General features: G+C 43.8%; 1 protein-coding gene across 4 annotated transcripts in view; it reads right to left on the bottom strand.

The window, feature by feature from the left end:
* The window catches only part of ADAMTS17 (ADAM metallopeptidase with thrombospondin type 1 motif 17), a 355,712-nt gene that overhangs the window by 81,837 nt on the left and 247,596 nt on the right, over positions 1 to 26,279 (bottom strand). For 2 of the 4 annotated variants that reach the window (XM_033852070.2, XM_019945892.3), the window contains exon 15: positions 15,592 to 15,712. The exons of 1 other annotated variant lie outside the window; for it this stretch is intronic. In XM_033852070.2, the coding sequence (XP_033707961.1) occupies positions 15,592 to 15,712 (121 nt within the window). Of the gene's footprint in view, positions 1 to 11,626; positions 11,696 to 15,591; positions 15,713 to 26,279 lie in introns of all 4 variants that reach the window. One more of the 4 variants, XM_033852069.2, reaches the window with a different exon arrangement.

Below are 26,279 nucleotides of genomic sequence, written 5' to 3'. Positions count from 1 at the left end.
ACCAGACCTCTACCCTCCATCAGAGGCCCCGCAGCACCCCCCCCCCACCAAAACCCACGCTGCTGCACCCCCATGGTAATTTCAGAGCCTGCAGGCTTGAAGAGCTCTGAGAAATCAAGACAGTCAAGAAGTGTGCTAGGAATCTAGAATCCAGAATCTCCTGGCTGCCCAAATTCCAGAGAGCACCACTTGCATGTATTATGAGTTGAACTGTGTCCTCCCACCCCCAAATCCATATGATGAAGTCCTAACCCCCAGGACCTCAGAATGTGACCTTACTTGGAAATTGGGCTGCTACAGATGTAATTAGTTAAGATGAGGTAATACTGGTGTAGGGTGGGCCCCTAATCCAATATGACTGGTGTACTTATAAAAAGAGGAAATCTGGACACAGACATGTACACACGGAGAACACCATGTAAACATGAAGCAGAGATCGAGATGTTGCATCTTACAAGCCAGAGACTGCCAGAAAACCACCAGAAGCTAGAAGAGAGGCACGGGACAGATTCTTCCTCACCTTCACGAGGCGCCAACCCTGCCGACAACTTGATCTCAGACTACTAGCCCCCAAAACTGTGAGACAATAGGTGTCTCCTGTTTATGCCACCCAGTTTGTGGTACTTGGTTACAGCAGCCCTAGCAAACTAAGAGCCTGGAGTTTTTGTGAAGAGCACCTCCCTAGAGCATGGGTGTAGAGTGCCCCTGGCTGTGTCATCTATTGGATTCCTTCACTCTTTGCTGTACTTTGAACTTTTTCCTGATTCCATGGGATGACAGCAGAAGCTAGGCTACTTGCCCTATGACAAAACCACTGCCTCAATACTGGGTACCATTTCCTGCTTTCAGTGCCGTTTGGGTGTTTCTGCAACTGTTGCAGTATGTACTTTTGTCCATTTCCTTGAGTACTTCCAAGTATAATGGGGTCCCTCAGAGGCCAGGGCCTTCTGCCCATGCTCTGACCCCACATGTGCCCAGAATGGCAGGTGGTTAGCAAAGATTCAGGAGGAAATGATTGAGGCTGTCAGGGAGGAGGTCAGGGGCTGGCTGATGCCTGGTTAACTGGGCAACTGTGTCAACTAATGAGTCCAACATAATAGTGAGATTCTGAAATGCAGGCTGGTAATCATTTTGTTTTGGCTTACATTTGGGTTTTAGACAAAGGTAATGTGCATTTGCTTCAGTGATTTAGATGATGATACCAAATTAGATGATAAATCCTACCCCTGTGGTTCCCAAATGTGATCATCAAAATCAGCAGGGGAGTTTTAAAAATGAGAGATTTCTGGGCCCAGGTATGTAGAGATTATGGAAATATCTATTTTGAGGAGTTTATTTCCTCATTTTCTCATAGTAAAAATGGCTTTATTTTCATTATAAATATAGTACATGATAATTCAAACCACAAAAGGGGAAAAACTAAAACCAACCTATACAACATAGCACCAAGAAAATTACCCATATTTTTGATGACCAGCCTTTTCAGCATCTCTTAATGCATATAAACATACACACATCATTTTATGCCAATAGGGTACTATATATGGTTTTAAAAGATCAGGGATAACTTTAAAATAATTAAACAGTTTTGCTAGGCAATGTGTACCCAAGGTGTAAAATTCAAAAGTTATAAAAGGATATAGTAGAAAGTAGATTGATCTGATAAGATACATCCTGTAGCTGGCTGTCTTTCTAACACTCTTATTGTTTACAATAATTTGTTATTTTTTGGCTAGGTTTCTAGGTAATTAACTGAAATGTGCCCATATGACAGTATTGTTTCTTCCTTTCTGATCTTTATGCTTTGGATTTCTTCTCCTTTCACCATTCTGGTTGGAACTTACAAAACCACGTCATATGCCACATGAGATAGTGGCATCCTTGTCTTATTCATGTTGGAGAAACGCCTCCAGAGTTTTCCCACTGAAAATGATGTCAGCAGTGAGAATGTGATAGGTATCATTTACCAGGTTAGGGAAGTTTTCTTTTACCCTAGTATGTTAAGAGCTTTTGTTATGAAGAGGTATTGAAGTTAATCAAGTGCTTTTTTGCATCTACTGAGATCATCATATTGTTTTTCTCCCAAACAATACAAAGACTTCAGAGCACTTTAACTGTAATCACACTTGTCATGGCTAACATGGTGTGTGGGTCGGTATCTCAGTCTTGTTTTTCCTTCACCAATACATTTTAGTTCATTGTTATTTCTTTTTTATTCTGATGTTTTCCTGTAAACCTTTAATTATATTTATATTTCTATTATGTGACTTAGCTGTAAGTAAAATATTTTAATCTCTGGATATTAAAAGATGAGGAAATCAGCATAAGTATACCGCCCTCCACTCTCTTACACCCCTCTTCAACTTTTACTGAATCATTCCTACATTGTATTAGTTTATGACATTTATCTTTTGGTCTCTAAGATAATTCCTGCAGTTGTTTTAGTTTTAGTTCTACAAATTAATTTAATGTTTACTATGTGTCTTTTTTCCAGCTTTTCCAATAAATTCCTGCTTTCCTCAAGTTTGTTCTGAGATGGGCTCAAAGAAAATTACAGTTTCTGAATTGTAATATAGTGAAAAAAAAATACTGTTCATTATCCTGATACTTGAATACCAGTTTGGCTGGTATAAGATCCTTGAGTCACACTTTCTTTCTCTGAGGCTATTATTTGAATTGTTCCATTGAATGCTAGTGTGGAAAAGTCTGAGTCCAATCTGATGTTTTCCCTTTATTAGCTTACCTAAAATTTGGATCAGATACTCAAAATACTCTTAACTCTAAAATCTAATAACTGTTAGGCTATTCATAGTTTTGTGTAACTTCTTCCTGGGACACAAAGCTATATTATTATTATTAGACTTAAATATATATATATATATATATATATATATATTTATTTATTTATTTATTTATCAATTTGTTTGGTGTTCTTTTTTCAGGGATACCAAATTATTTGTGTTTGACCCCCCCTTTTTTTCCATAGTGCTCATTTAATCTCTTATCCTTCTGATTCTTTGTTTCCATTTTGCTTTGCTCATTTTTCTCAGTCCTGTCCTCCATGCTTCTCATTGTGTTCTCAGCAGTGAGATTTCCTTTGCTTCCATGCAGACTTGGTTTCTGTGATGGACTCATTTTCTTCTTCTACACTTTTCCTCAGCTGAGTCACATTTCATCTCCCTTTGTTGCTTCACTGCTTATTCCTTGAGATCTCATATCTTATCAATGAGTTCTTCTTTTATTGAGGGTATTATTTAATCAGTTTTTGGAATTTATGGCAATAACGTTTGGTCAAAATTTTCATCTTCTCCTTGGTAACATTTTGCTGGTGAGTTTTTTTAAATCAGTCATTTGTTCTCCTTGTCCCTTTTATCCTTTTCCTATTGCAGTATACGTGTGTTGATCCTGTACTAATTTTCTTTCTAAATTTATTACTAATTTTTAAGTGACACAGGTTCTAATTGTACCAGCTTCCTCTATGTTTGTGTGGGAAGAACAGGACAATGTTGTGGGCTAACAGAACTTTCCCTTAGTTTACAGTAAAATTTGTTAGGACATGGGTTTGTGTGTATCAGTGAGTTAATTTTTATGTTTGTAAACATTTATGTATTTTAAATTTACAGAAATATACATGTGTATTTTCCCATTATCAAAATTTTAATAATACAGGTAAATCTCAAGTCCCCTTACTCCCACTCCCCTGCCCTGTGGGAACTGCCACTATTAGTTTGGTATATATTCATTCAGATATTTTACTATTTATCCAAATATCTACACAAATATAAATATGAAAATATCACATGGTATATTTTTTATTTGTCTATATTTTATATAACTGTTAGGAATAACATTTATGACTACTGTATTATACTACAATTTTTTAAAAAAGCACGATGTGTCTTGGAAAGCTCTCCATGTGAGTACGTATAGCTCTCCTTATTTTTCATTTAAATTGCTATGTAGTTTATGTAACTACGCCCCTACTGATTTAGGTTATTTCAAAATTGTCATTTAGAACGTTTAGGTTGTTTCAAAATTGTCACTTTTGGAAACAATGCTGTATCATGTATGAATAGGCACACAAAACCCCTCAATTAAATACCAGCAACCTATTCCAACAACATAAAAAAAGATTATACACCATGATTAAATATAATTTATCCCAGGAATTCAAGGTTGGTTTAACATATAAAAACCAATCAGTGTAATTTATTCAAAAAAGGGCAAAACCCACCTGGTCATTTCAGTGGATGCAGAGAAAGCATTTGGCAAAATTTAACACTCTTCCATGATAAAAATACTCAACAAACTATGAATAAAAGAAAATTTCCTCAGCCTGATAAAGAGCATTTACAAAAACCCCACAGCTAATATCAAACTTAATGGTAAAATAATGCTTTCCCCCTAAGATCAGGAAGAAGCAAAGGATGTTCACTCTTGCTATCTCTACTCAACATTGTACTGGAAAGTTCTCTCTATGTCAATTAGGCAAGAAACAATTTTTTAAAACGCATCCAAATTGGAAAGGAGGAAGTAAAATTATCTCGATCTGCAGATGTCAAGATCTTATATATAGAAAAATACTAGAAAAGCCACTAAAATCTGTTAGAACAGGTTCAGAAAGGTTGCAGGATATAAGATCAATATACAAAAATCAACTGCATTTCTATACATTAGGGGTAAACATTTCCAAATAAAATTAAGAAAACAATTAGACTTAAATAACATCAAAAAGAATAAAACACTTAGGAATAAATTTAACAAAAGATGTGCAAGATTTCTACACCAAAGACTGCAAAAACACTGTTGAAAGATATTAAAGAAAATCTAAACAAATGGAACAATATTCCAGGTTCATGGATCAAAAGACTTAGTATTGTTAAGATGGAATACTTCAAAACTGACTTACAGATTCAAAACAATCCTTACTAAAATTCCAGCTTGTTTTGCCCAAAATGACAAGATGATCCTCAAATTCATATTGAAATGCAAGGGACCCAGAATAGCCAAAACAATATTTAAAAAGAACAAAGTTGTAGAAGTGACAATTCTTGCTTTCAAAGTTTTCTAGCCAGCTCCAATCATCAAGACAATGTGGTACTAGCATAAGGACAGATATTTCTATCAATGAAATATAATTGAGAGTCTAGAAATAAGTCCCTTATTGATTTTTTAAAACAAAGATGTCAAGAATATTCAATGGAGAAATAATATTTTCAACAGTGTTGGGATAACTGTATATCCACATACAAAGGAATGAAGGCAGACTCTTACCTCAAACCATACAAAAAAACCTAATCTAAAATAGATCATGGACCTAAATCTAAGAGCTAAACTATAAAACTCTTAGAAGAAAACATAGGAGTAAATCTTTGTAACCTTGGATTAGGCAATGGTTTCTTAGATAGCAAAAGCACAAGCAACAGAAGGAAAAAAAATAAAGTGGATCATATCAAAATTTTAAACTTTGTGCTTCAAAGGACACCATCAAGAAAGTGAAAAGGCAAACTCATACATTGGGAGAAAATACTTGCAAATCATTTTGATGAAAGAACTGCGTCCAGAGTATATAAAGAAAACTGACAACTCAATAATAAAGTGACAATCCAATTTAAAAATGGGTAATAGATTTTAATAGACATTTCTCCAAAGAAGATATATGAATGGCCAGAAGCACATGAAAAGATGCTCAACATCATTAGCCATTAGGGAAATACAAATCAAAACCATGATGTGATACCACTTCACACCCATTAGGATGCCTATAACAAAAATGATAAACAATAAGAAGTGCTGGAGAGGATGTGGAGAATTTGGAACCCTCACTTATTGCTAGTAGGAATGTAAAATGGTGCAGGCATATTGGAGAAGAGTTTGGTAGTTCCTCAAAAATAGAATTACCATATGACCTACCAATTCCACTCCTATGTATACACCCAAGAAGAATGAAAAATATGTCCATGCAAAAACTTATACACAAATGTTTATGTCAGCATTATTCATTCTAACCAAAAAAGTAGAAACAACTCAAATGTCCATCAACTATTGAATGTATTTTAAAAATATGATATATGATATGATATAACCATACAATGGAATATTGTTCAGCAAAAAAATAAAAAAGGAATGAAACTTTGATAGATGTTTCAAGGAAGAACCTTGAAAATACTATGCTAAGTTACAAAAGCCAGTCACAAAGGACCACGTATTATACGATGCGACTTATATGACGTGTCCAGAATAGATAAATAGATGGACAGAGAAAGTAGTTGCCTAGGGTTGGGGTAGGAGGGAGATGGGGAATGACTGCTAATGGGTGTGGGGTTTCTTTCTGGGATGATTGTGGTCATGGCTGCAAAACTCTGTGCATGTACTAAATCTCCTTGAATTGCACACTTTAAATGGATGAATTTTATGATGTGTGAATCATATCTCTACAAAGGTACTAAAAATAATACTGCAATGAACAGCTCTGCACATGTCTTCTTGTGCATATAAACAATGTCATACCAGGCCAGCTGTGAGAATTGCTGGGTCAAACACACATGTAGTTTAAATGTTAAATGTTAAATGTACATCTAAATCGCCCTCCATTATGGCTTAACTAATATAGAAGTCAGCCAATACTACAGGAGAATACATGTTTATTCACAGGCTTCTTAATACTTGATATTATCAATCCTCTGGATATTTGCTAGTTCAAGACGTGAAAAATTGTTACATCATAAATATAATTTGTTTTTCCCTCATTATCAATATGGCCATGCATCTTAGCACATATTTATTGGTCATTCGCATTCACTCTTCAGTTAACTGTCTTGCTCATAAGTGTTGCCCATTTTTCTACTGGCTTTTTGTTTTGATTTAATTGATAAGCAGGAGTCTTGGAAATATATGTTAATATCTATTAATATGTATTTAATACATTTTAGACTCAAACTCTTTACTCACTAGACTTGTTGCACACATTTTTTTCTGTCATTTGTCATTTGTTTATGGTGCCTTTTATTACAAGGTTTTAATATGATAGTCATAGTTTTAATATTTGAGATCTCCTTTTTGTTTTCTGATTGCTTCTTCTCATGACATTCTGTATTGGTTTTATGCATAAACTCACTTCTCAAATCTAAGAATAGTTAATAGAGATTTTGAACTTCTATTATTTGAGTTATCCTGCTTTTCCCATGGGTCATCTTTTCAGTTATCTTGGTCTTTCCCATTTGTGTTGCAGACTCTTTCAAGAAGGATGCCACAGATGGGTTGTCTCTATATACAGTAGCCCCCTTATCTGCAGTTTAGCTTTCTGTGGATTTAGTTACCTGTAGTTAACTACAGTCCAAAAATATTAAATGGAAAATTCCAGAAATAAACAATTCATAAGTTTAAAATTGCATGCCATTTTACTAATGTGATGAAATCTCACACAGTCCCACTCCGTCCTGCCCAGAACATGAATCATCCCTTTGTCAACCATATCCTGCCTGTTAGTCACTTAGTAGCCATCTCAGCTATCAGATTGACTGTTGTGGTATCACAGGGCTTGTGTTCAAGTGACCCTATTTTACTTAATAACAGCCCCAAAGCGCCAGAGGAATGATGCTGGCAACTCGGATGTGCCAAAGAGAAGCTGTAAAGTGCTTCTTTAAGTGAAAAGGTGAAAGTTCTAGACTTAATAAAGAAAGGAAAAAAAAGTTATATGCTGAGGTTGCTAAGATCTATGGTAAGAACGAATCTCCCATTTATAAAATTGTGAAGAAGGAAAAAGAAACTTGTGCTAGTTTTGCTGTTGCACCTCAAACCGCACAAGTTATGGCCATGGTGCGTGATAAGTGCCTAGTTAAGATGGAAAAGGCGTTAAATTTGTACCATAAGATATTTTGAGAGAGAGAAAGACCACATTTACATACATTTTATTACAGTATATTGTTATAATTGTTCTATTTTATTATTAGTTATTGTTAATCTCTTACTGTGCTTAATTTATAAATTAAACTTTATCACAGGTATGTATTTGTAGGAAAAGAGCATAGTATATATAGGGCTCCATACTATCTATGCTTTCAGTCATCCACTGGGGATATTGGAAGTTATCCCCCAGGGATAAGGAGGGACGATTGTATATGGGCGGTGTTTGCTGGTGGTCAGGAGTGGCTTTCAGTTAGGTGGCAGGGAGTGTTTTATGTGTTGGCAACCGAAACACCAGAATGCAGAAAAGTTTGCTATAGGTGATGTGTCATGATGCTGGCCACCAAATATTTCCAGGTCTCTCTCTGGAATCATGGTAGGAACGCATTTCCTTGCCCTCTTAAAATTGTGTGACCATGTAACTTACTTTGACCCTGAAAATGTGGGTGAAAGTGATGTGTACATAGAAGCTTTAAGAGCACCAGCACCTGATTTGCCGTGTTCCCTCTTTCCTGCCAAGGTGACTGTGGCAGTGTGTGGACAATAAAATCTCTGTCAGCCCAGGTCCACGAGTGGTTACGGTACGCAGAGCCTACTGCCAACCCATGCTGGACATGCAGCGTGAGCAAGAAATGAACTTTTGTGTTAAGCCACTGATTTGGGGGGTATTTACATTGTGTTTTGTTTGTTTGCTTGTTTACCACAGCAAAACCAAGTCTATTTATTCTGATTCAAACACATATGAACATCCACTTGAGGTGTCCTTGTTCTCCGTAGATCTTTTAAAAAGTTCCTGTTTCAGGGGGTGGGGGTGGGCAAAATGGGTGAAAGGAGTCAAAAGGTATAAACTTAGTTATAAAATAAATAACTCATGGGATGTAATGTACATCATGGTAACTGTGGTTAATAATAGTGTTGCATATTTGAAAGTTGCTAAGAGAGTAAATCTTAAAAGTTCTCATGCCAAGCAAAGAATTCTGTAACTATGTATGGTGAAAGATGTTAACTAGACTTACTGGGGTGATTATTTCACAATACATACAAATATAAAATCATTATGTTGTACATATGAAGCCAATATAATGTTGTATGTCAACCATATCTCAATTAAAAATTAAATGGTCTTTGATAATGGAAAAAAAAAAGTTCCTGTTCATTCATTTTAAAGTGATCTTGAGAAGCCAAGGAGATAAACACCTGTGTTCAACCAGCCATTCTGCATGGAAAGTTTAGCGGGGTCCTTTAGTCTTGATAGCAAATGTTTTGGTGTTGTTACTACAGATCCAGCCTCGGACACTTACAAATAAATGTTCTACTTGAAGACTTCACAGGTGGCAACATAGTCCGGTTTGAGTTGTTTACTTCTTGTGCCCTGATCCATCCTGATTCCCAAGCAGGACGACTTCTTGAACCAGATGGGAGTGTGTTCCTCCAGGGGATCCCTTCCAACCACCTCTGACTTAGAGGAAGCAGCAGCACTAACGTGCCCACACAGTCCCTCCACTGTCCTTATAGTGTGAGGCAAGGTTTTTTGATTAAAAATAGTTTTTGCTCCAGGAATGCTTCTCTACTTAAAAAGGGTGGCCACAAAAAAACATCTTTGAGAATCACAGCACTGGATTTTGTACCATAAATTTCTCTTAGAGAAATCCATTTCTTCTGGGGGAGTTTGAAGAATTATTGGATTCCAGGCATACAGGATTGTGAATTACCAAAAACAAAGACAAAATTGTCTGAGTTCAGTGGTGATTAAAACCTTTTTTGGAGGAATCTCCACTTAAAGCACAAAACTGACCTGGGAACAGGATCTGCTTGGGGAGCTGAATTATTCTCTGAGAGCTACTGCTGTTACAAGGACTTTTCCTATTTTGTGACTAACAAACCTTGGTGTTAGCGTCACCAGGCTGCAGAATCTAAGGCAACAGACATAATCGCCAGGGTCCAAATTAGTTAATTTTCCACATTCCACAGCAAGCGGCATCTGCAACTAGTGCACGCTCATCATGCCTATTTTTAAGCTTAAATTTGGCACAAGTAGCAACACTGAAAATGTACCTGTTTCCTCTCCTTTCTCATATACCCTCTGGGGCAGAGGCAGATGAACAGTAAAGAGCTCAGGGTAGACACACAACTCAGGTGCGGCACATCCTCAGGTGAACCCTGAACAATGGGTCAGGTCATTGTTGTGCCTGGGCTCTGCTAACCTTTCTTTCTAAGATGAGCCTCTCTGCTCAAGATATGGAGGGAAGTAATGAAAGAGAATATCCCTGAAATGAAATGCGGGGCCTCTGTCCTCAAGCCAAAGAAACCATCTGTCACTCACTGTCCTCTTTCTGATGGCCCCTACCCTACCCAGAGCTCAGAGCCCACTCTGAGGTTGTTGTGAAGAGTGACCAGCAAGGGAAAGAGCCCTATCACCAAGTCCCAAAGCACCTTGTCATCCCTCATACCAGATGTCCCCCTATGCAGATGCCAGACATCACCATGTTGACTGGGCATGAAATATAATTAAAGGGGGGCTTTACTCTAAGAATTCACAAGATAGAGTCATACTTTAGGTAAGATAGCAAGACTAACTTTGGAATGATTTTCCATTCTAGTCTCTGCCATCAAGCAGGAGAAATCCAGTTAGAGGGACACGATTTGGGGTCATGAGGAAGCCAAGGATAAAATTCAATACTGTTGCCATTATTCTAGGAGAATACGTAATTTTTGCCATAAGGACAAGTAGTCAGAAGGAACTTCAAAGTAATGTTGACCTTAAACCTGCCTCAAATGTTCTGAAAAATTAATATCATCAGGCTATATTTCCCTGCAAAATACTTTTTGTCTGAATTTCACAAGTAGATGATTTAGATCATATTTTTCCCTTGTTTCAGGTTCAGCAGCAATAACTTTCCTTGGAAGAAAACCATTGAGCTGGTAAGGTACCATGATGGAACACAGGTAACATCCTGGCTATGAGGACTGGGCCACTTTCAAAAGGTTGTATCAAACACATACAAAAAAAAAAAATCAAAGTTCTTTTTTTTCTGGTAATAATCTTTAAAAATGCTTGTTGGAGGATTTGTATAAGTTTCTAGTTTTCTCTTTTTACGAAAGTTGTTTATGAGAGTATTACTTCTTTATGTTTATCCCTAAAGGTTGTTCTGATTTCAGTGGAAAAGGATTTGGGAAGCCCAGGAGTCTAGACTAATATTCTGGTTCAGTTCTCAGAATGTGAGGTCAGCACAGGTGGGCCAAAGCAAGGCCATGGTTTTTATCTCTAGCACAAAGACCAGGAGGGTCTTACCAAGTGCTCTCTGCCCTTTGGGAAGCCCAGCCCTGTAATATGGAAACTTCCTTATGGAAGAAAGCATCATCTGTGGCTAAATTCTCTGGCATATCTTAGCATTTTCTGCCGAAGTGCCAGGTGGGGCTGAGGAGAATGAAGATGTATCCCTGGCACACTAACATGTGTTTCTGTATGGCCCCTAATCCCATGACTCTTTATCTTTCGCAGCCTTAAAGTTGGTTTTATTCTATATTTTTTCTTTTTGGTAATCAGTCTTAAACATCAATTACACATGAGCGATAAATGGCCTCAGTGTTTATCCGTGGCTTCATGCATGACTCACTCCCACTGACTCTACTCAGCAAACATTCAGGCACGTAAGTGAGGTAAAAGCCCCACACCAGGCACGTCACCACTAGTTCTGCACAGAATAGCCAAACATCTTACATGAGAAACACCTGGGAACAGCCTTTGCCATCACACACGTGGACACCTTGGTACAAAGGTTATTCTTGACTAAGAAAAAGAAATACATTGTAATTGGTTTACATGCACATTGCAGGAACTGATACTGTAGTCTGTAGTCAGTGCAGAGAAGAGTCCTGTGTCACCATCAGACAGTGGTAAATTTCCCCATGGAACCTCCACACCCCATACCTAAAGACTGGAGCACAGAACTTGGCACAAGGCAGAGGTTCTAAAGCTAATTATTGAACAAACGTGTGACATGTGGATCTGTCCCTATTCAATTGGGATAGATCACGTCACTCTCCCTTTTAAGAACTGATTGTTTGAGAAGGTTCTCTTTGAGAAAAAAGTGCAAAGGGATTCAGAGCCCATGGGGCATCATGGCCAACAGTTCTCGGTGGGGTCTTCAGTCCAGGTATGTTCTGGACTGAGTGTCCATGGACACCAGTCACCTTTCTAGTGTCAAAGAGCAGCATGAAATAATGTGAAAATGACATCTTAATGAAACAAAAGCATCCTATCAAGAACTTTCAAGTTACTAAATTTAAAAAAGTTCGGCTATTTCAACTCAGCCAAAGGCTTGGGCATTTTGAAGCCCATCCATCAGAAAAGTAATATGATAGCCAATTCAGGTTGATTCCTCCTAGAGATGAGTGGCCCAGGACCTCATCTGTTCAAAGTTGGGAGGCAACAGGCCAGAGGGCAATAAACAACCTCACTCAGGATGCTACACTGGGACCTCTCAAGGACACCCTGGGGGCGTGGACACTGTCCCTGTGTGGGTCTGCTCTGGGTCCTCAGCTCAAGTACTTGGGTTAAGGACCCAGAAGAGTTCAGGCAAGGGTCAGGGCACATATATAATTGGGCACAAATCCTGCATTTGATTCCTCTTTATCTTTCTGGTATGGTATTTTCTTTGATATTCACCCTCAGGGTGATAAGGCATTCCTCCTCTTCCCAGTCTTTCGAGCTGGGCAGAGATGAAAGTTACCTTCCTATCTAAACTGACAGGATTCTGAATCCATCCGGCTGCACTTGGAGTCACCTAGATATTACATGACCCGGGCGCTTTATACCGTTTCTAAGCTGGGTTTTTCCTTCAGCCTGAAATGTCCTTCTCCCACCCCCACTGCCAGTTAATTCCTACTTGTCCTTTAGGGCTTGGGGGCCATTGTCATCTGCCCATAGGGCTGGGCGAGGAGCCCCACCAGAACTTGGGGACCCACAGCACACCCGCTGAGCACCTCCCTTGACTGTGACCAACTCAGTGACAGTTAACTTTTATTTCTGCAACACCTTGCTCTGAAAATACAGCAGTGCTGAATGAATGTTTACTGGGTGAATGGCCACCTGGGTGAGCACGAGCAGTATCTCTCGTACATGCCTTCCAGAATGCCAGACCTGGGTTACAGGCTAGTGTTTGATGAAATTTGTTAGCTAGTGATTCATTCACGTGTGAGCGAGCATTCCACGGACATCTTCAATAAACAGCATCCACAATGACATGAGCTTATGCTCACAGACCCCAACCACAAGGATTTGGAGAAAACAGCTTTAGACTTCAAAATGAAGGTGTGACATTTGGCAACTCTTCAGAAGGACAGAACTTTTATAGGTGGATGAAGCTAACTGAGCTTATCTTTCTCTGAAGGTTTGCTAAGGCTTTTGTGAAGGAACACTAAGCTGCATGTCAGGGTGGGGACCTCCCCCTGGAGGATTCCAGCATCTGCCATTCTATGGGGGACTGGCTGCCACAGCCCCAGAGGCCTGATCTCCCCAGGAGGAAGCCTGCACATTCACGCCCATCTCCCTTCTGTGTATGGTTGGGGCCAGGAATAGGGTGGGATGGAGAAGGGAGAGAGCAGAGGAAAAGGACATCGCTGTGATCGGAGGAATGGATGTGTTCATGCCAAGATCAAAGGCCAACAAATGGATTAGACACTGGGGGAATGCTTTTGCCCTGATCTGGGTTCTCTCGAAGTTGTCTGCTATGTGGCATACAGTGGAAGTTTACACAGGTGTATGGTGGAACCTTCCTTAATGCTCTACAGAATTGCCCAGGGGGCAGAAGTGGGCATGGCTGTGCTTGACCTGCCTTCCACAGAATGGAGCAATTGTAGTCAGTCCAGTTTATTAGAGCTCAGCACAGCATTCAGTTTACATAAAAGGTTCTAATGCTGCTTTTTAAAAAAAATCAATAGTAAACACTTGCCAGCTGCTGAGGTCTCGGTCCTAATAACTGTCCTTGCTGCACAGTTGCAGCAGGCAAGGTCAGTCTCATGGCAAACTGGAGTTAGGGTCCATACAGAGAAAGTAGCATCAGACAAAACAAAGAGCAGACGTTACCAAAGGTTCAGAGCAGTGCTGTCCACGAGAACTTGCTGTAAGGAAGAGTTCTCTCTCTGCATCATCCAACATGGGACCCCCAGTCACATGTGGCAACGGGGCACTTGAAATATGGCTAGCGGGACTGGTGGCTGAAGTTTTAAGTTTGTTTAATTTTAACTAATTATATTTAAAATTTGAATCAATGCCAGTGGCCTGTGGCTACTGTCCTGCATGGTGCAGCTTTGGAGGGCACCTCCCCCACACCGACTTGTTCCAACGTCAGCTCCTTTAGCTTTCCTCGGGAGCCGGGCAGCAGGCACAGGTTCTCACTCAAGCTTCCTGTTCCACAGCCTGGGCACCTATCTTTAAGTCCTGAAACCAGCCCTTACGGGGCCCGAAGTGTAATTTTTAATGTCATTTTGTATTTGCATTTGCCCCTAGTTTTGCTTTCACAGGATCCTGCAAAGCATCTGTGCAACAGGCCGCCCTTTCCAAAGTATCTAGAAGGAAGTTTCCTCCAGACCAGGTCTTCTGTCCAAATAGAGAAAAGGGGGACGTGCACAGGCTTCTCCTCTCTGCCTTTCCTAGAGGCCCACTCTGTGGGACAGGGAGGAACAACTGTGATTCTATCCCCTTGTTGGGTGGAACTGGACTGAAACACTTCTCTTCAAAGCAGTTGTGGGAATTAGAACAGAAGCTTTTCAGCTCAGCTCCACTCAAGAAGTTATCTTGGTGATGTCACTCTTGGTGACGTCGGGTGAGGGGACACTCGCCCTCTGGGTGACTTGCCCGCCTCACGCTCCCCTCACTGAGTATCAAGCAGGTACTTCCCTGTACATCATAAGTTGGTGGCCACCAGGACGGGAAATCAGAAATGCTCTCCCACCTCTGGGCGAAGCAGCCCACAGCTGTGAGGATGGTTCCAGTGGAAAGACTGTGAGGGCCATCAGCTGAACCCCGCCGATCTCTCCACGCCCAGAGTTGGAGAAGGTCTGCATCTGGGACACGGGAGATGCAGCGACTCTGCAGCCTCAGCCGGTGGATGCATCGCAGACGTCCCGGAACATGAGGCTTCACGCACGTTTTAGGGATCTGTGTAAACGCTATTCTACTCTTACTGACAGAAAACTCAGAAACAGAGAAAACCTCTTCCATCCATAGGTAAAAATGATGTGGCAAAGTGTCTTCATCACCGCCTCTGTGTGCCGGACAGACGAGGGGCTGGCACATGCTGAGGGGCGGGGCTGGTGGGACAGGGCCGCTACTGTGTGAGAATGGACCTCGGGGCCGAACCCGGAGGGCCACAGGCAGACTGTTCATGTCTAGGAACCTAAAGATGTCATTCTGGCTAAAATGTCCTTCTCTGCCTTTCAGAAATCCTAAGACTGTGGTGCTGGGTGCCCTATCTACTATTAATTACTCCTTAAACGTGAGATGCAGGGAAGGCATGTGATCGTTGGCTTTTGGGTAACATAATATACAATAAGATTGGCTTTGGGGCAATAAAATATACCACACTTGTAGGAGGCCCAGTAGCTGCAGCAACACCTTGGGGCCCACACTCACCCGTCCACCAGGCGCGGCCCAGGCCACCTTTCCTCGGGCCCTGAGCTCACCTGTGCCCCGAGAGTGGCTGAAGTCACCCTTCACCACGCGGCAGGTCTTGCCGTCCCCGCTGCAGACCCCACACCGGTCTTCTTTGGCCGCAGACCCAATGATTCCATCACAGCCGATTTTCTAAATAAGCAGAGCGCTGGGTTATTCTGGGTATAGGACTCAGAGACACACCCTGCAGGGCTGACTTCTCCATGAGGCCCAGCAGGCTGGCGCATGGGGGCCCATGATACCTCCAGAGGCCCAAGCAAATGTTTTAATTTATTTTAAAATCAGAAGAGAAAAAAGAATACGATCCAACTAGTATTATATTTGTCTTTACACCCAGAGTCATCAAATACAGGTTTTAGTATTTGTTATGGAGGAGAGGCCTGCGAAGGCCCAAGTGCCCAGAACTCACACTGAGGCCTGAGCCGGTCCCTTCCAGAGCTGCCTGAGGCGGGGCTGAGGGGAGGGAGGGAAGCCGGCTCCCACACTTCTGTTGTGGCCATAATTTCACACAATCCAAGATCCCCCTGGAGCTGCGTGGGTCCTTGGTTCTATCTCAGTTGGAACAGCCAACAGTCTCAGAAGACACAGCAGAGACCACAGTGACTTTTCTGCTGAGGTCGGGAAGCCCAGAGCTCACTCAGGCATGGCTGGGAATGAGCACCCTAGTTCTCAGTTAGGGGGATTTAGCCCAAGAAGATACCCTGCTGCTCAGATTTTTTCAACGAGGCCTGTCTGAGGGCAGAGGAGGGTCGCCCTGACCCTGGGTGGCTCCGGGCAGCACAGCCCACATCAGTTCATAAAAAGTGGGAAAAGGTTGTGAACTCCTGTTTTTCCTTAAAAAAAAAAAATGCACGAGACTTTTGTGGTCTGCAAAATAACATACCTAAGTTTATGTTATGGTAAACACTGGTGTGTTTAATTATTTGCAAGCTAAATTGCTAAAATGCCTCTCCACATTTCTCCCCTAAAGTGAAGAATTCCAGAACAAGAACTGGGTCTTCCCCACTGCCCTGTACCCTGCACTAGGTACTGGTGCCTCAAGCTGTGGAGGGTTCTACAGCCAGATAACCCAGGCCAAGGTGATTGTGCTCTTTCCTCCCTCCTTACACCCCACTCCAACCGGGGCAGGGCACAGGGCAGAGCCGGCTGAACAGCAGACCTCCTGGAGGCAAAGGCTTGGCCCCATGGCTCACCAACTGAACCCTCTGCTTCATAAAGGCAGTGCTTCTTCAACATAAACGTGCATCCGCCTCACCAGGAGGGCTGTGAAAACACTGATGCGGGATCCATCCCTAGAGTTTCTGATCCAGCAGGGCTGGGTGGGCCTGAGAATCTGTATTTCTATGAAGTTCCCAGGTGATGCTGCTGTTGCTGGCCGGGACCACACTTGGAGAACCCTGGCACCGCGGAATGCTACACGAAGAGCAAGTGAGTGTTCTTCATAGTCAACGGTCCTGAAGTCTCACCCTTGGATCCTTTTGTTTCTTTGGGAAAGAATTAATGAGAAATTACTATCGTGTGTACAAAATTGATAGCATCACTGAATATATTTCAGTGAAGACTTGAAGATATGCTAAGTGCAGAGCAAATGTGGTCCCAAAATGACCATTATGAAAACTGAAAAAGGGCAGCATTTAAAAAAAAAAAGAAGCTCAAACGTGTTCAAAGTTAGTATAAAAACAGGTAAAGGGCAAGATCGGGGGCTTTAGCAGCTAGAGGCCAGGCAATGAGCAAAAGGAGAGAGTGGACGTACGGGTGATTTAGTGACACATGGAGACCCGATGGTAACTGGCATTGACTGTCACACCTTGCCAGGGCAGACCACCAATGCGACCTGGAGGCTGCCACAGGGTACCTTGAACTTGGATCATGTGGCAGGAGCTGGCTAAGTTCACGATCTGGACTGCTGGCTGATTGCTATGAAGATGCTTAATGTAAAATTACAGGTGCTAAGAATACAAGGCAGCCAAGATCTGAAATTTTGCTCAGCCAGCATGCTCAGCAAATGCCCTGGGGCCACGTCTGTGTGGCCACATGTGTGCTGCCCATCTTCGTGTCTCCTCATGTCCCAGAGCCCAACGTCCCAGTCCCCAGCCTGTTTCTAGTGCTGCCACAGGGCTAACACCCATAGAGCCAGCCCCTGTACCTTGGCCGCTTTCGTGTCACCCTGACCTGTCCCCACGTGGCTTCCCCATCTCCCAGGCACTCTCAGCTCTAGACTTCTCTCTCACTGGCTTTTTATTATTTTTTAATCACACTCCTGCCCAGCAATAGTGGGTCTCTGACTTGAGCAGGTAGCATCCGATACCTTAGTCAGGGTTTCTTGATAAAAGTTTTCTAGATGCTCTAAGTGAACAACCCACTTGTTCTAGACAGCTTCCCCCAAGCCCAGCGATGACATCTGACAAATCTGGGGCCACATAGCAAGTGACTGGCAGGGCCAGGAACAGTCCCCCACCTCCTGCCTCCCAGCTCCAGGCTGGCTGGATATCTCCCCTGACTCTCCTCAGCCTGGGGAGGCCTTCTGGACAAAGTAAGGCCTCTCCCCAAAGTATGCTGGCTTTGTGAGAATTTGGAAACGTTCAGAATAGAGAAGCTAAAAGAACACCAGAAACACTACCTTTGGGGAAAGGAAATGTGAGGGGAGAATCCACGCTAGAATTTCAAAAGGCTACCTGTTGTCTGGCTAAGAGATCATGGCTAGGAGGCACAGTTTGCATTTGAAATCTGCCAGACCAAGAATTCACCTGAATGCAGGAAGGACAGGCATGGGAGGTGCTTCAGGGAGCAGCGCAACAAGGGACTCACTGGGAGGAAGGGCCTTTAGCAGGAGAGCACACATTTTCCTAGATGAGCAAACCGCTTTCCCTCCAAAGAGTCCCCTGAAAGAAGGATCTTGGTGGGAAAGAGAAAAGTGATAGTGAGGAAGGGCAGTAGCTTAAGTGAGTGCTTATAAAGCCCCTGCACAGCCAGACCAGCATTAGGTGTCCTCGGGATGTTGCTCCAGACAAGCAGAGGCAGGTCAGGGGGGCAACTGTCTCCCCTCACTGTGATTCTCACCATCGCTCCTAAAACATAATACAAAGAACATGTACACGCTTGCTCAGTAGCAAGGCCCCAACTGGCACTGGGATAGACCTCATGGGATCTAAAGTTTAAGTACATGCAATGTTTGGAATTGATTTCCTTTTTTTCGGGGATGAGGTCACCATCAGTTAGGAGCCCAGCAAGGCCTTGATATCTGCGGGACTGCCGGAGTGCGCTGCTGCCTTGTGACACTTGGGCACACTTGGCCTGCAAGAAGCTAGCCTGGCCTCTGTTCCTAGAGTCCAGGTTATTCACAGGTAAGTCCAGGGGCCCACTGTCATCTATTTCTCTCAGGAGGTGCTGCATGATCCTTTCCGAAACATGAGCCACCTGCTTATTTTTCCACTGGGGTGATAGGTCTTGAGGGCTTACAATTCGTCTATTAAAATGGTACGCCCTTTCACACAATTCTTGCTCTGCACTTGCTAAAGGGAATAACATCTCCTGGTTTGATCATCTGTGGTCAATTTCTAGGGCAGACAGATAATCTCCTGGGCCCAGGAACACAGATCATGCAGGGTGGCACTTATTAAACTCCAGCACACTGCAATCACCTGAAGGCCTAGGTAGGTCACACATTGCTGGGTGGGGCCCAAGGATTTGTGTTTCCGCTGAATTCCCAGGTGATGCTGCAGGCCTAGGGCTTACTGGGAGACCACTGGGCTAGGTTTAGAACTCAGAGAGAGACCTTCCTGGAGATGGCCACGGCTGTGAGACTCCAGCCCTGTGTCCTGAAGAAGTGTCCTTTCTCCCTCTGGAAAGGCCCCATGCATGGAGCTCCCACTGGGAGCTCTGTCACCCCTGAGTCAAAGCAGTTCTGGGCTGAGGTATCCTGGAGGGATGTGGAGGACAGTGCTGACGCCCCTCTGCTCCCAGGAACTGGGGCCCTCTTACAATGGTGCTCAGGTCAAGTAAACAATCTATGGGAAGCTCCATCATGACAGAACGTCTAGTTATAAAACCCCAAATGCCTTCAAATGAGGGCCTTACAGATCACCTGAACGCTGGTTTAAGGGCTGTTCAGAACTTCCTACTCACAGGTCTCCTCCACCCAGGAAACAGAGATCCAGACCTGAAGCCTTCAAAAGCCTTATTTGCAGGATTCACATCGTCTTATGCGTTAAACTGTCAAAGGCTGGATACAGGGGGAAACTCCTCTGCTATTTTCTCCTCTTTCCCTACCCAGCATTTTTTTTGATTTTAAAAACTAGTTTCTTTTGTTAAAATTTCACTTCTCAGAACAAAAGTATCCTCAGACATGACTTAAGATTGTAGCTAACTGGCTTCTGGACTAGGGCTAAGTTACCCGGCAGGTGGGCAGTCAGCTTCTCTTCCGTCAATGTTGTGCTCAAAGTTGAGGTTCACCATGTGTGTCCTGAGGATCGTTACAGATTTGGACATGAGCCTCAGTTTCCCCATTCTAAAAATGAGAATATTAACCTCAATCTCAGAGAGTTGTTGTAAAAATTACCTCTTCTCTGGTTCAAGAAACCCAGGCTCACCACTCAGGCCCTGGTGAGAGGTTGGCCCTTTCAGGATGGATGGAGACTGTTCACAGGCCATCTTCCTTCTAAGGGGCTGGGGGACACGCCCCCTCCCCTCTCTCTATTTGAGCAGACCAGGGCTCAACAGATAATTGTCCTCTATCCCTCTTCTGCCACAGAATCCCTGCTCCTCCAAAAAAGGCAAAGGGGAAGGAGAAGGTATTGATAGGTAGGACTGCATCTTACCTCTGTCCCTCTTGGGGGTGATGCATGAGAGCTGTGTGCAAAGGCCCACTGCAGGTGGGCTCTCCCGTGATGTTAAGCAGCCCCACCTGCAGCGGGTCATGGTCTGTCCCAGTGGGCTTCTTAGGTCAGGTGCAAACAGGGATGCTTGCGGGGTCACCCTGTATATTAATTCTCTGGGACACCCAGGGACTGGGACAGTTTTGTGTGCTCTGCTCTCTGCCTGGTATTAGATGCCAAGATGAATTTAAAGGGAGAGCACACAGGGAGGTCTGTGTCTGAACAGCAGCAAATCTGAGAACCAAGGGGCAAGAGCCAAACTAATCTGCCAGCAGTGGCATTTTCTCCCTTTGCTACGCAGTAGTGCCAGCAACATACGATATTCTTGGAAGGGGCTGGGATTCTTTTTTTCCCCCAAAATACTGAATGTTAGAGGAGATTTAATGTCTGTATTTATGAGGCTTGGTGTTCCAGAGGACAAGAAGACAAAATTAAAGGAAACTCCAAACAATAAACTCTTGAATCTTCCCATGTTATCTTGGTGATCCCCGGCGGTCACTTTTCTACATACACTAGGAATTCCTGCTACCCATTTCTGAGCTTCCAAAGCAGTTCCTACTCAGCATCTGTTGGTCAGAGCCCTGCTCTGCTGAAGTCAGAGTGTGTGTGACACCAAGGGGAGGACACTGTCTGGAGAATAATTAATCAAAGGCTCAGGATGGTAGGGACCTGGCAGGAAAAGCACAAGTTCTTTTGGTAGAGACAGTTCCTGTGAAACATGCAAAAAGACTAGAAAAGCATTAGTGCTCAGAACTATGTTCTGGAGGAGGGGGAGGGATGGACCATGAACAGGACAGAAGTGAAGAATATCCATCTTTAGTGATTTGAAACCTGGATTCTGCCCCCAGAATCCTGCCGCTGCTCGATGGGCCATCACCAGTGACAGATAACCTCCTGGTCACCACATCCAGTGACCATTTCTCCATCCTCATCTTTGACCTGTCACTCTGTAGCATCTGATGATACCCCATCTGCGGCTGTGCATACATTCATTCACCCAAAGCACGGTTACTGGACTCCTGTTACATGCCTAACCTGGAATAAAGACGCTAAAACAGAGGCCGAGAAGGGAGCGGGCATCCGAGCCGTCTCTTGTGTGATTCTCTACTGATCCCTTGGACAGTTCTGCCTCCCCCGCCTCTCTCCGAAAGCGGGCAGCTCTCGTGCCCCTTCTGCTTCTGATTTTTCTTGGTAATGTCACCTTCTCCTTAAGCTGCAACAATCACTCACATGCAGACGGCTCTTAAACCTCACACTCGCCCTCCCACCCAGGCTCACAGAGGGCCGGTCTGCTGACAATACCCCTAGACTCTCTGGCCAGGACACTGACCTCAATGGGGCCACACTGAAACACCGGCTCCTCCTCTAAAGCTGCTGGCTCCTGACTTCTCAGTTCTACTGTTGGATGCTTCTTGCTGCCCTCCTGGAGCTGACAGACATGGCTGCCTTCCCGGCCCTAAGCCTGAGGCCTCCAGGCCATTTCCGACCCCTCTTCTTGATATACTCACTTAGGTGCCGGCCTCGTGGCTTTGTCCCCTGAAACCTCTCTAGTGTCTATTTCTTCTCTGTGCTCATGGCCACTGCCCAGTTTAGACCCTCTCATTACTCAGCAAATGACTTATCACACTGGTTTTCTCCGCGCTGCTGCCAGATTGATCTTCACCTGGTCATGGCTGTGGACCCCACTGCCTATCAAGTATGCCTGCACTTAGGAACCTGGGACCCTCCCCGATCTCATCCCAACCGCTCAGTCCCCCAGCTTTCCTCCCTCCTTCTCCAAGTGCACACTGAGTCCAACCACCTCCAGCTCCCGCGAGCTCCATCACACCCACAGTCAGAATAAACCCAGATTCCAGCCACAGCCTGCCCAGCCCTGCCCGGCCCAGGCCTTGCCTGGAGCCTCTGCCCCCTGCCCTCCACTGTTTCTGGAATGTGCCAGCCTCGCCCCTGCTGCCTTCTGCTGGGAGTGTCCCCCCTGCCATGTCTCCGCTGGGCTGGCTCTGTCTCCTCGGAGGGCCCTGCTGCACCACTCGCAGCCCACTGTCTACGACACTGTTTCGTCCTCACACGGGCCAGTCCCAGGAATGACCAGGTCTGTGAGTTTACATGTTTCTTGTCTGTACGGTGCATGGGGACAGGAACCCTCTTGGTCCTGCTGAGCACTGCATGCCCAGAGCACCTTTCAGCGTCCAGCACATGGAATGTTCTTTCTGCTCTGTCTAAACCCAGTCCCTCACTGGCTCTCAATCACACCTTCACCTGTGGTTGTTAGGGTTTCACGAGTCAGTCTCATCTTTCCGACAGACACACCATAAGCATGTGGAGGACAGTGTCTTATAATCCTCTGTACTCTTGTCCTTAACCCAGATACAGTGGTCAGCATGGTGCTGAGCACAGAATATGTGTTCAATAAACACATAAAAATGCTGACCTCTCATCAAGCTGGGCCCTGGGCCAAACTGGGAATAGGAGACTCTGGTTTTCAAACCAGGCCCTCTGCACCCCCAGCCTGACAGCAGAGTCACCCCTCCCACAACAGCGCAGTTTAACTTTCTCATTTTTGAACTGGGACTTCCTCACACAGGTTTCGATGGTCTTGTTTGTGTTTATTTTTCTGGCTGAGAGGAGAAGCACTTCCTTTCTTCAACTTAATAGCTATCTTCCAACTACTGCCTCACTCTCTCTCTGCTGTTAGAGGGACACCACTGACTTCTTGTTTTAAATTTAATTGCTACTTTCAGCCAGCGATGCAGCCCCCATCCCAGCATTGTCTGGGCTCCTGGGTCAGCTCCACCAAGTCCTGCTGGGCTCGTCTTCCTCATTCCGGACTTCACCCTTGTCTTGCTAAACTACATGTCATTTCTTCAGAATGGATGCATGGGAAATAAAATTTCTGAGTTCTTCCATGTCTCAAAATTACTTTATTTTGCCTGCATGCTTGGTTGATCATTTGGCTGCATACAGAATTCAGTAATTATCTCAATTTTCTGCCAGGGTCAGTTTTCCTGTTTGTTTTTCTTGGTCTTTCTCATTCCTGCTGCTGGTTTTCTTCAGAGAGCTGATGATCTCTGGTTGACCACTCGTATTTGAGAATGAGGCACAGAAGGGCCAACTGATGGAACTCCAGATGTGAGGGTGGCAGTCTTCCATTCGGGACTGGCGGGAGGGAAGCTGGGCTCTGCCCCCAGTCCCAGAGGGTGGGCGCTATGCTAGAATACTAGGGTCCCTCCCCTGCTTCAGCTGTCCCTGAACAGCTTATCACACAACTTCGGAAAAGAGCCTGAAGATAACTTCCTAACAGCCCGTCAAGCTCCCAGTGCCAGGCTGGGCATGGTCAGCAATGGTAACTCATTATTTTCAGCCAACTCCTCCCTCCCACTCCATTCCCAAGTACTAGACTTCCTCAAGCATCTTGCTTTCATTCTGGTTGTGACTCTCCATCTGTTCCAGTTTTGGCCTCTGTTTCTTCAGTGAAACTTCCATCCACTTCTGCCCTTTTGTCAAAGGGTGGCCTCTGCTTCTCTTCACCACCACGGTTTGTGCTATGCTGCCTTAACCACTGGATTAGTGGAGTACTGGGATGGAAGAGGGGTGAACATGTGGCTCAGTCTGCTGGCTTAATCCAGAAGTTGCTATGGGAGGTTAATCAGATAAAAGGGATACAGGGAATGACTTCAGAGTTTTAAGCACTGCTGTGGATAAAGTTTCAGCACTGTTGAAAGGCCCATGCATGCATAAACACCCGGTACAGATTCCTGCATGCTTGTTACCCCTTTTCACACAGGGGGACTCTTGAGGCCAGAACCTCTTATAATTCTCCTAGATTCTAGCAGTAATTCCATTTGCCTAATAGACCACAAAATAAGAGGCCAATAAATTCTGGGCAATGAAAATGGTCCATTGAAATAAGCTCCAGATTCCAGAATCGCTGAAGTCCTAAGAGCAGGGGACCCACCCACTCTTTTTTCTGATTGCAAAATGCAATCAGAGGCTGTCTGTCCTTTAAGCCAGCCCCTTGGAGAACACAGACAATCAGACACAATCCCTCCACTGAATAAGCTTATAGGCCCTGAAGGTGTTTTGTTTCGGTGTTCATCAAGCCAGGGATATGTACACAAGTTAGGGTCCCAAGGAAATGTGACTGTAATCGGAGTACATTGGCTGCAAGTGTACGTTAGCTGATGAGGCCTTAAAGAAAAGCCAAGCATATCTGGTCCCAGGTCCATGCAGACATGTCCATCCATTTGACTCACCCACTGCCGGTCAGCAGCTTTGAGGCAAGTTGCACATTAGAGGCGTATTAACTTGATTTCCTTGCTTCTGGAGGCCAACAGTAGGAATCATTAATGATGGGACTCCTGATTTATAGGGACTTGCTGAAAAATAGACAATGTTTGTGTTTCTTCCCCCAACTCACTCCCACTTTTATGAGCGCTGTTAAGTTTCATTTCAGCATGTTAAGTAATTTGTGACTCACTGAAATGAAACTTAACTCAGTCCTCATGAAACAGAGTAAAATGGTATTTTCGTGTTTCATGTTATGGTTTGAATCAGCCTGCTATTTGGAGCTTAGTGGAATCTTCTCAAAATGCCATTTTGGAGCCTCTCGTCCCTGCCATTCCCCACCAACTAGTCACCATGTTTCTCAGAATTTCCCAGAACTCCTTCTGCTACCCCAAAATAGCAAAATTTATAGCTAAAGGAACAGTGGGAAAAGCTAGCAAGTAAACCATGGCAACATTTCTGGAAGTGCTGTCTTACATAAAATTTGGATGATTTCTACCTTTTATCCACTATGATAATGGATAGATAACGACATTGATGAATAGGTACAGACCCTCTGCTCACAAAACCCCTGAGATATCTTTTTATTACTATTACTCTTCTTCTCTTTAACCAATATTCCTTGCCTTACTCATCCACAAGGACCACAGAAATCCAGAACTTTCCACTTTGGCAATCACTGTAACTAGGCATAAATACTGTATTTGTACTTAATTTCTTAGTCTTATTTAAATATGCTCAATGTTATTATAAAACTTCATTAACTCTGACTTTACTAATTTGGATTTTTGTGAGAATTGAGTTAACCTTGGGCTAAAGTTAACCTTCATAGATTCTCTCTGAAGAATGAGCACTCTTAGAAAAATTACAGATGGGATTTTTAACTTCCTTCAGAAAGCAAGTTGTTTCTCTCATGAGGTGCTTGCTGGCAGGTGTGCTGCCATATCCCAGGACAGTGGTCCTTTTGCTAGGACTGGTGGGCGGCCTGGAGGCAGTGGGTCTCTGGGATGCTTCCAGGTACAGGAGATGGTACTTCCAAGAACTGGCAGGCAGCTGTCTCCCCATTGTCAGGGTGAGGCTCTAAGGAGCGTGAGCCCCACCTGCTGTACAGCACTGTGAAAGGGGCCACCGTCTGCGCCGCCGTGCTCTAGAGCCCCCTGCCTTGAGGGGTCGTGTTTGGTTAGCACTAAGTCTCAGCGCAGGATGAGTAAATGCAAATGATGAAGATGGTGGTAGAGGCATTTGAGATGGACTAGGGGGTGGAATGGGATGCGGGTGGGAATGGGAAGGCGAGGGTACACATGTCATTCGTGTCACACCCAAGTGCAGGGCAGGCTCTGGTTTGATGGTGCCCTGATGACTGCACACTTAAGGCTATTGAAATATCTTGAGTGGCATCTCAAAAACCCTGCTGTACTCACTAAAGGACTGAGAGTTTCACTGTCATGGTATGGGGGAGATTCCCTAATTGAAAAGGCTGCAGTTAGAACCAAAGTCACGGAAGGGGCACACTGGCACTGATCGCTTAGAGCTGAAATCAT

Source organism: Tursiops truncatus, chromosome 2 (genome assembly GCF_011762595.2).
Source record: "Tursiops truncatus isolate mTurTru1 chromosome 2, mTurTru1.mat.Y, whole genome shotgun sequence".
Lineage (NCBI taxonomy): Eukaryota > Metazoa > Chordata > Mammalia > Artiodactyla > Delphinidae > Tursiops > Tursiops truncatus.
This window is presented reverse-complemented; position numbering and strand designations above follow the sequence as displayed.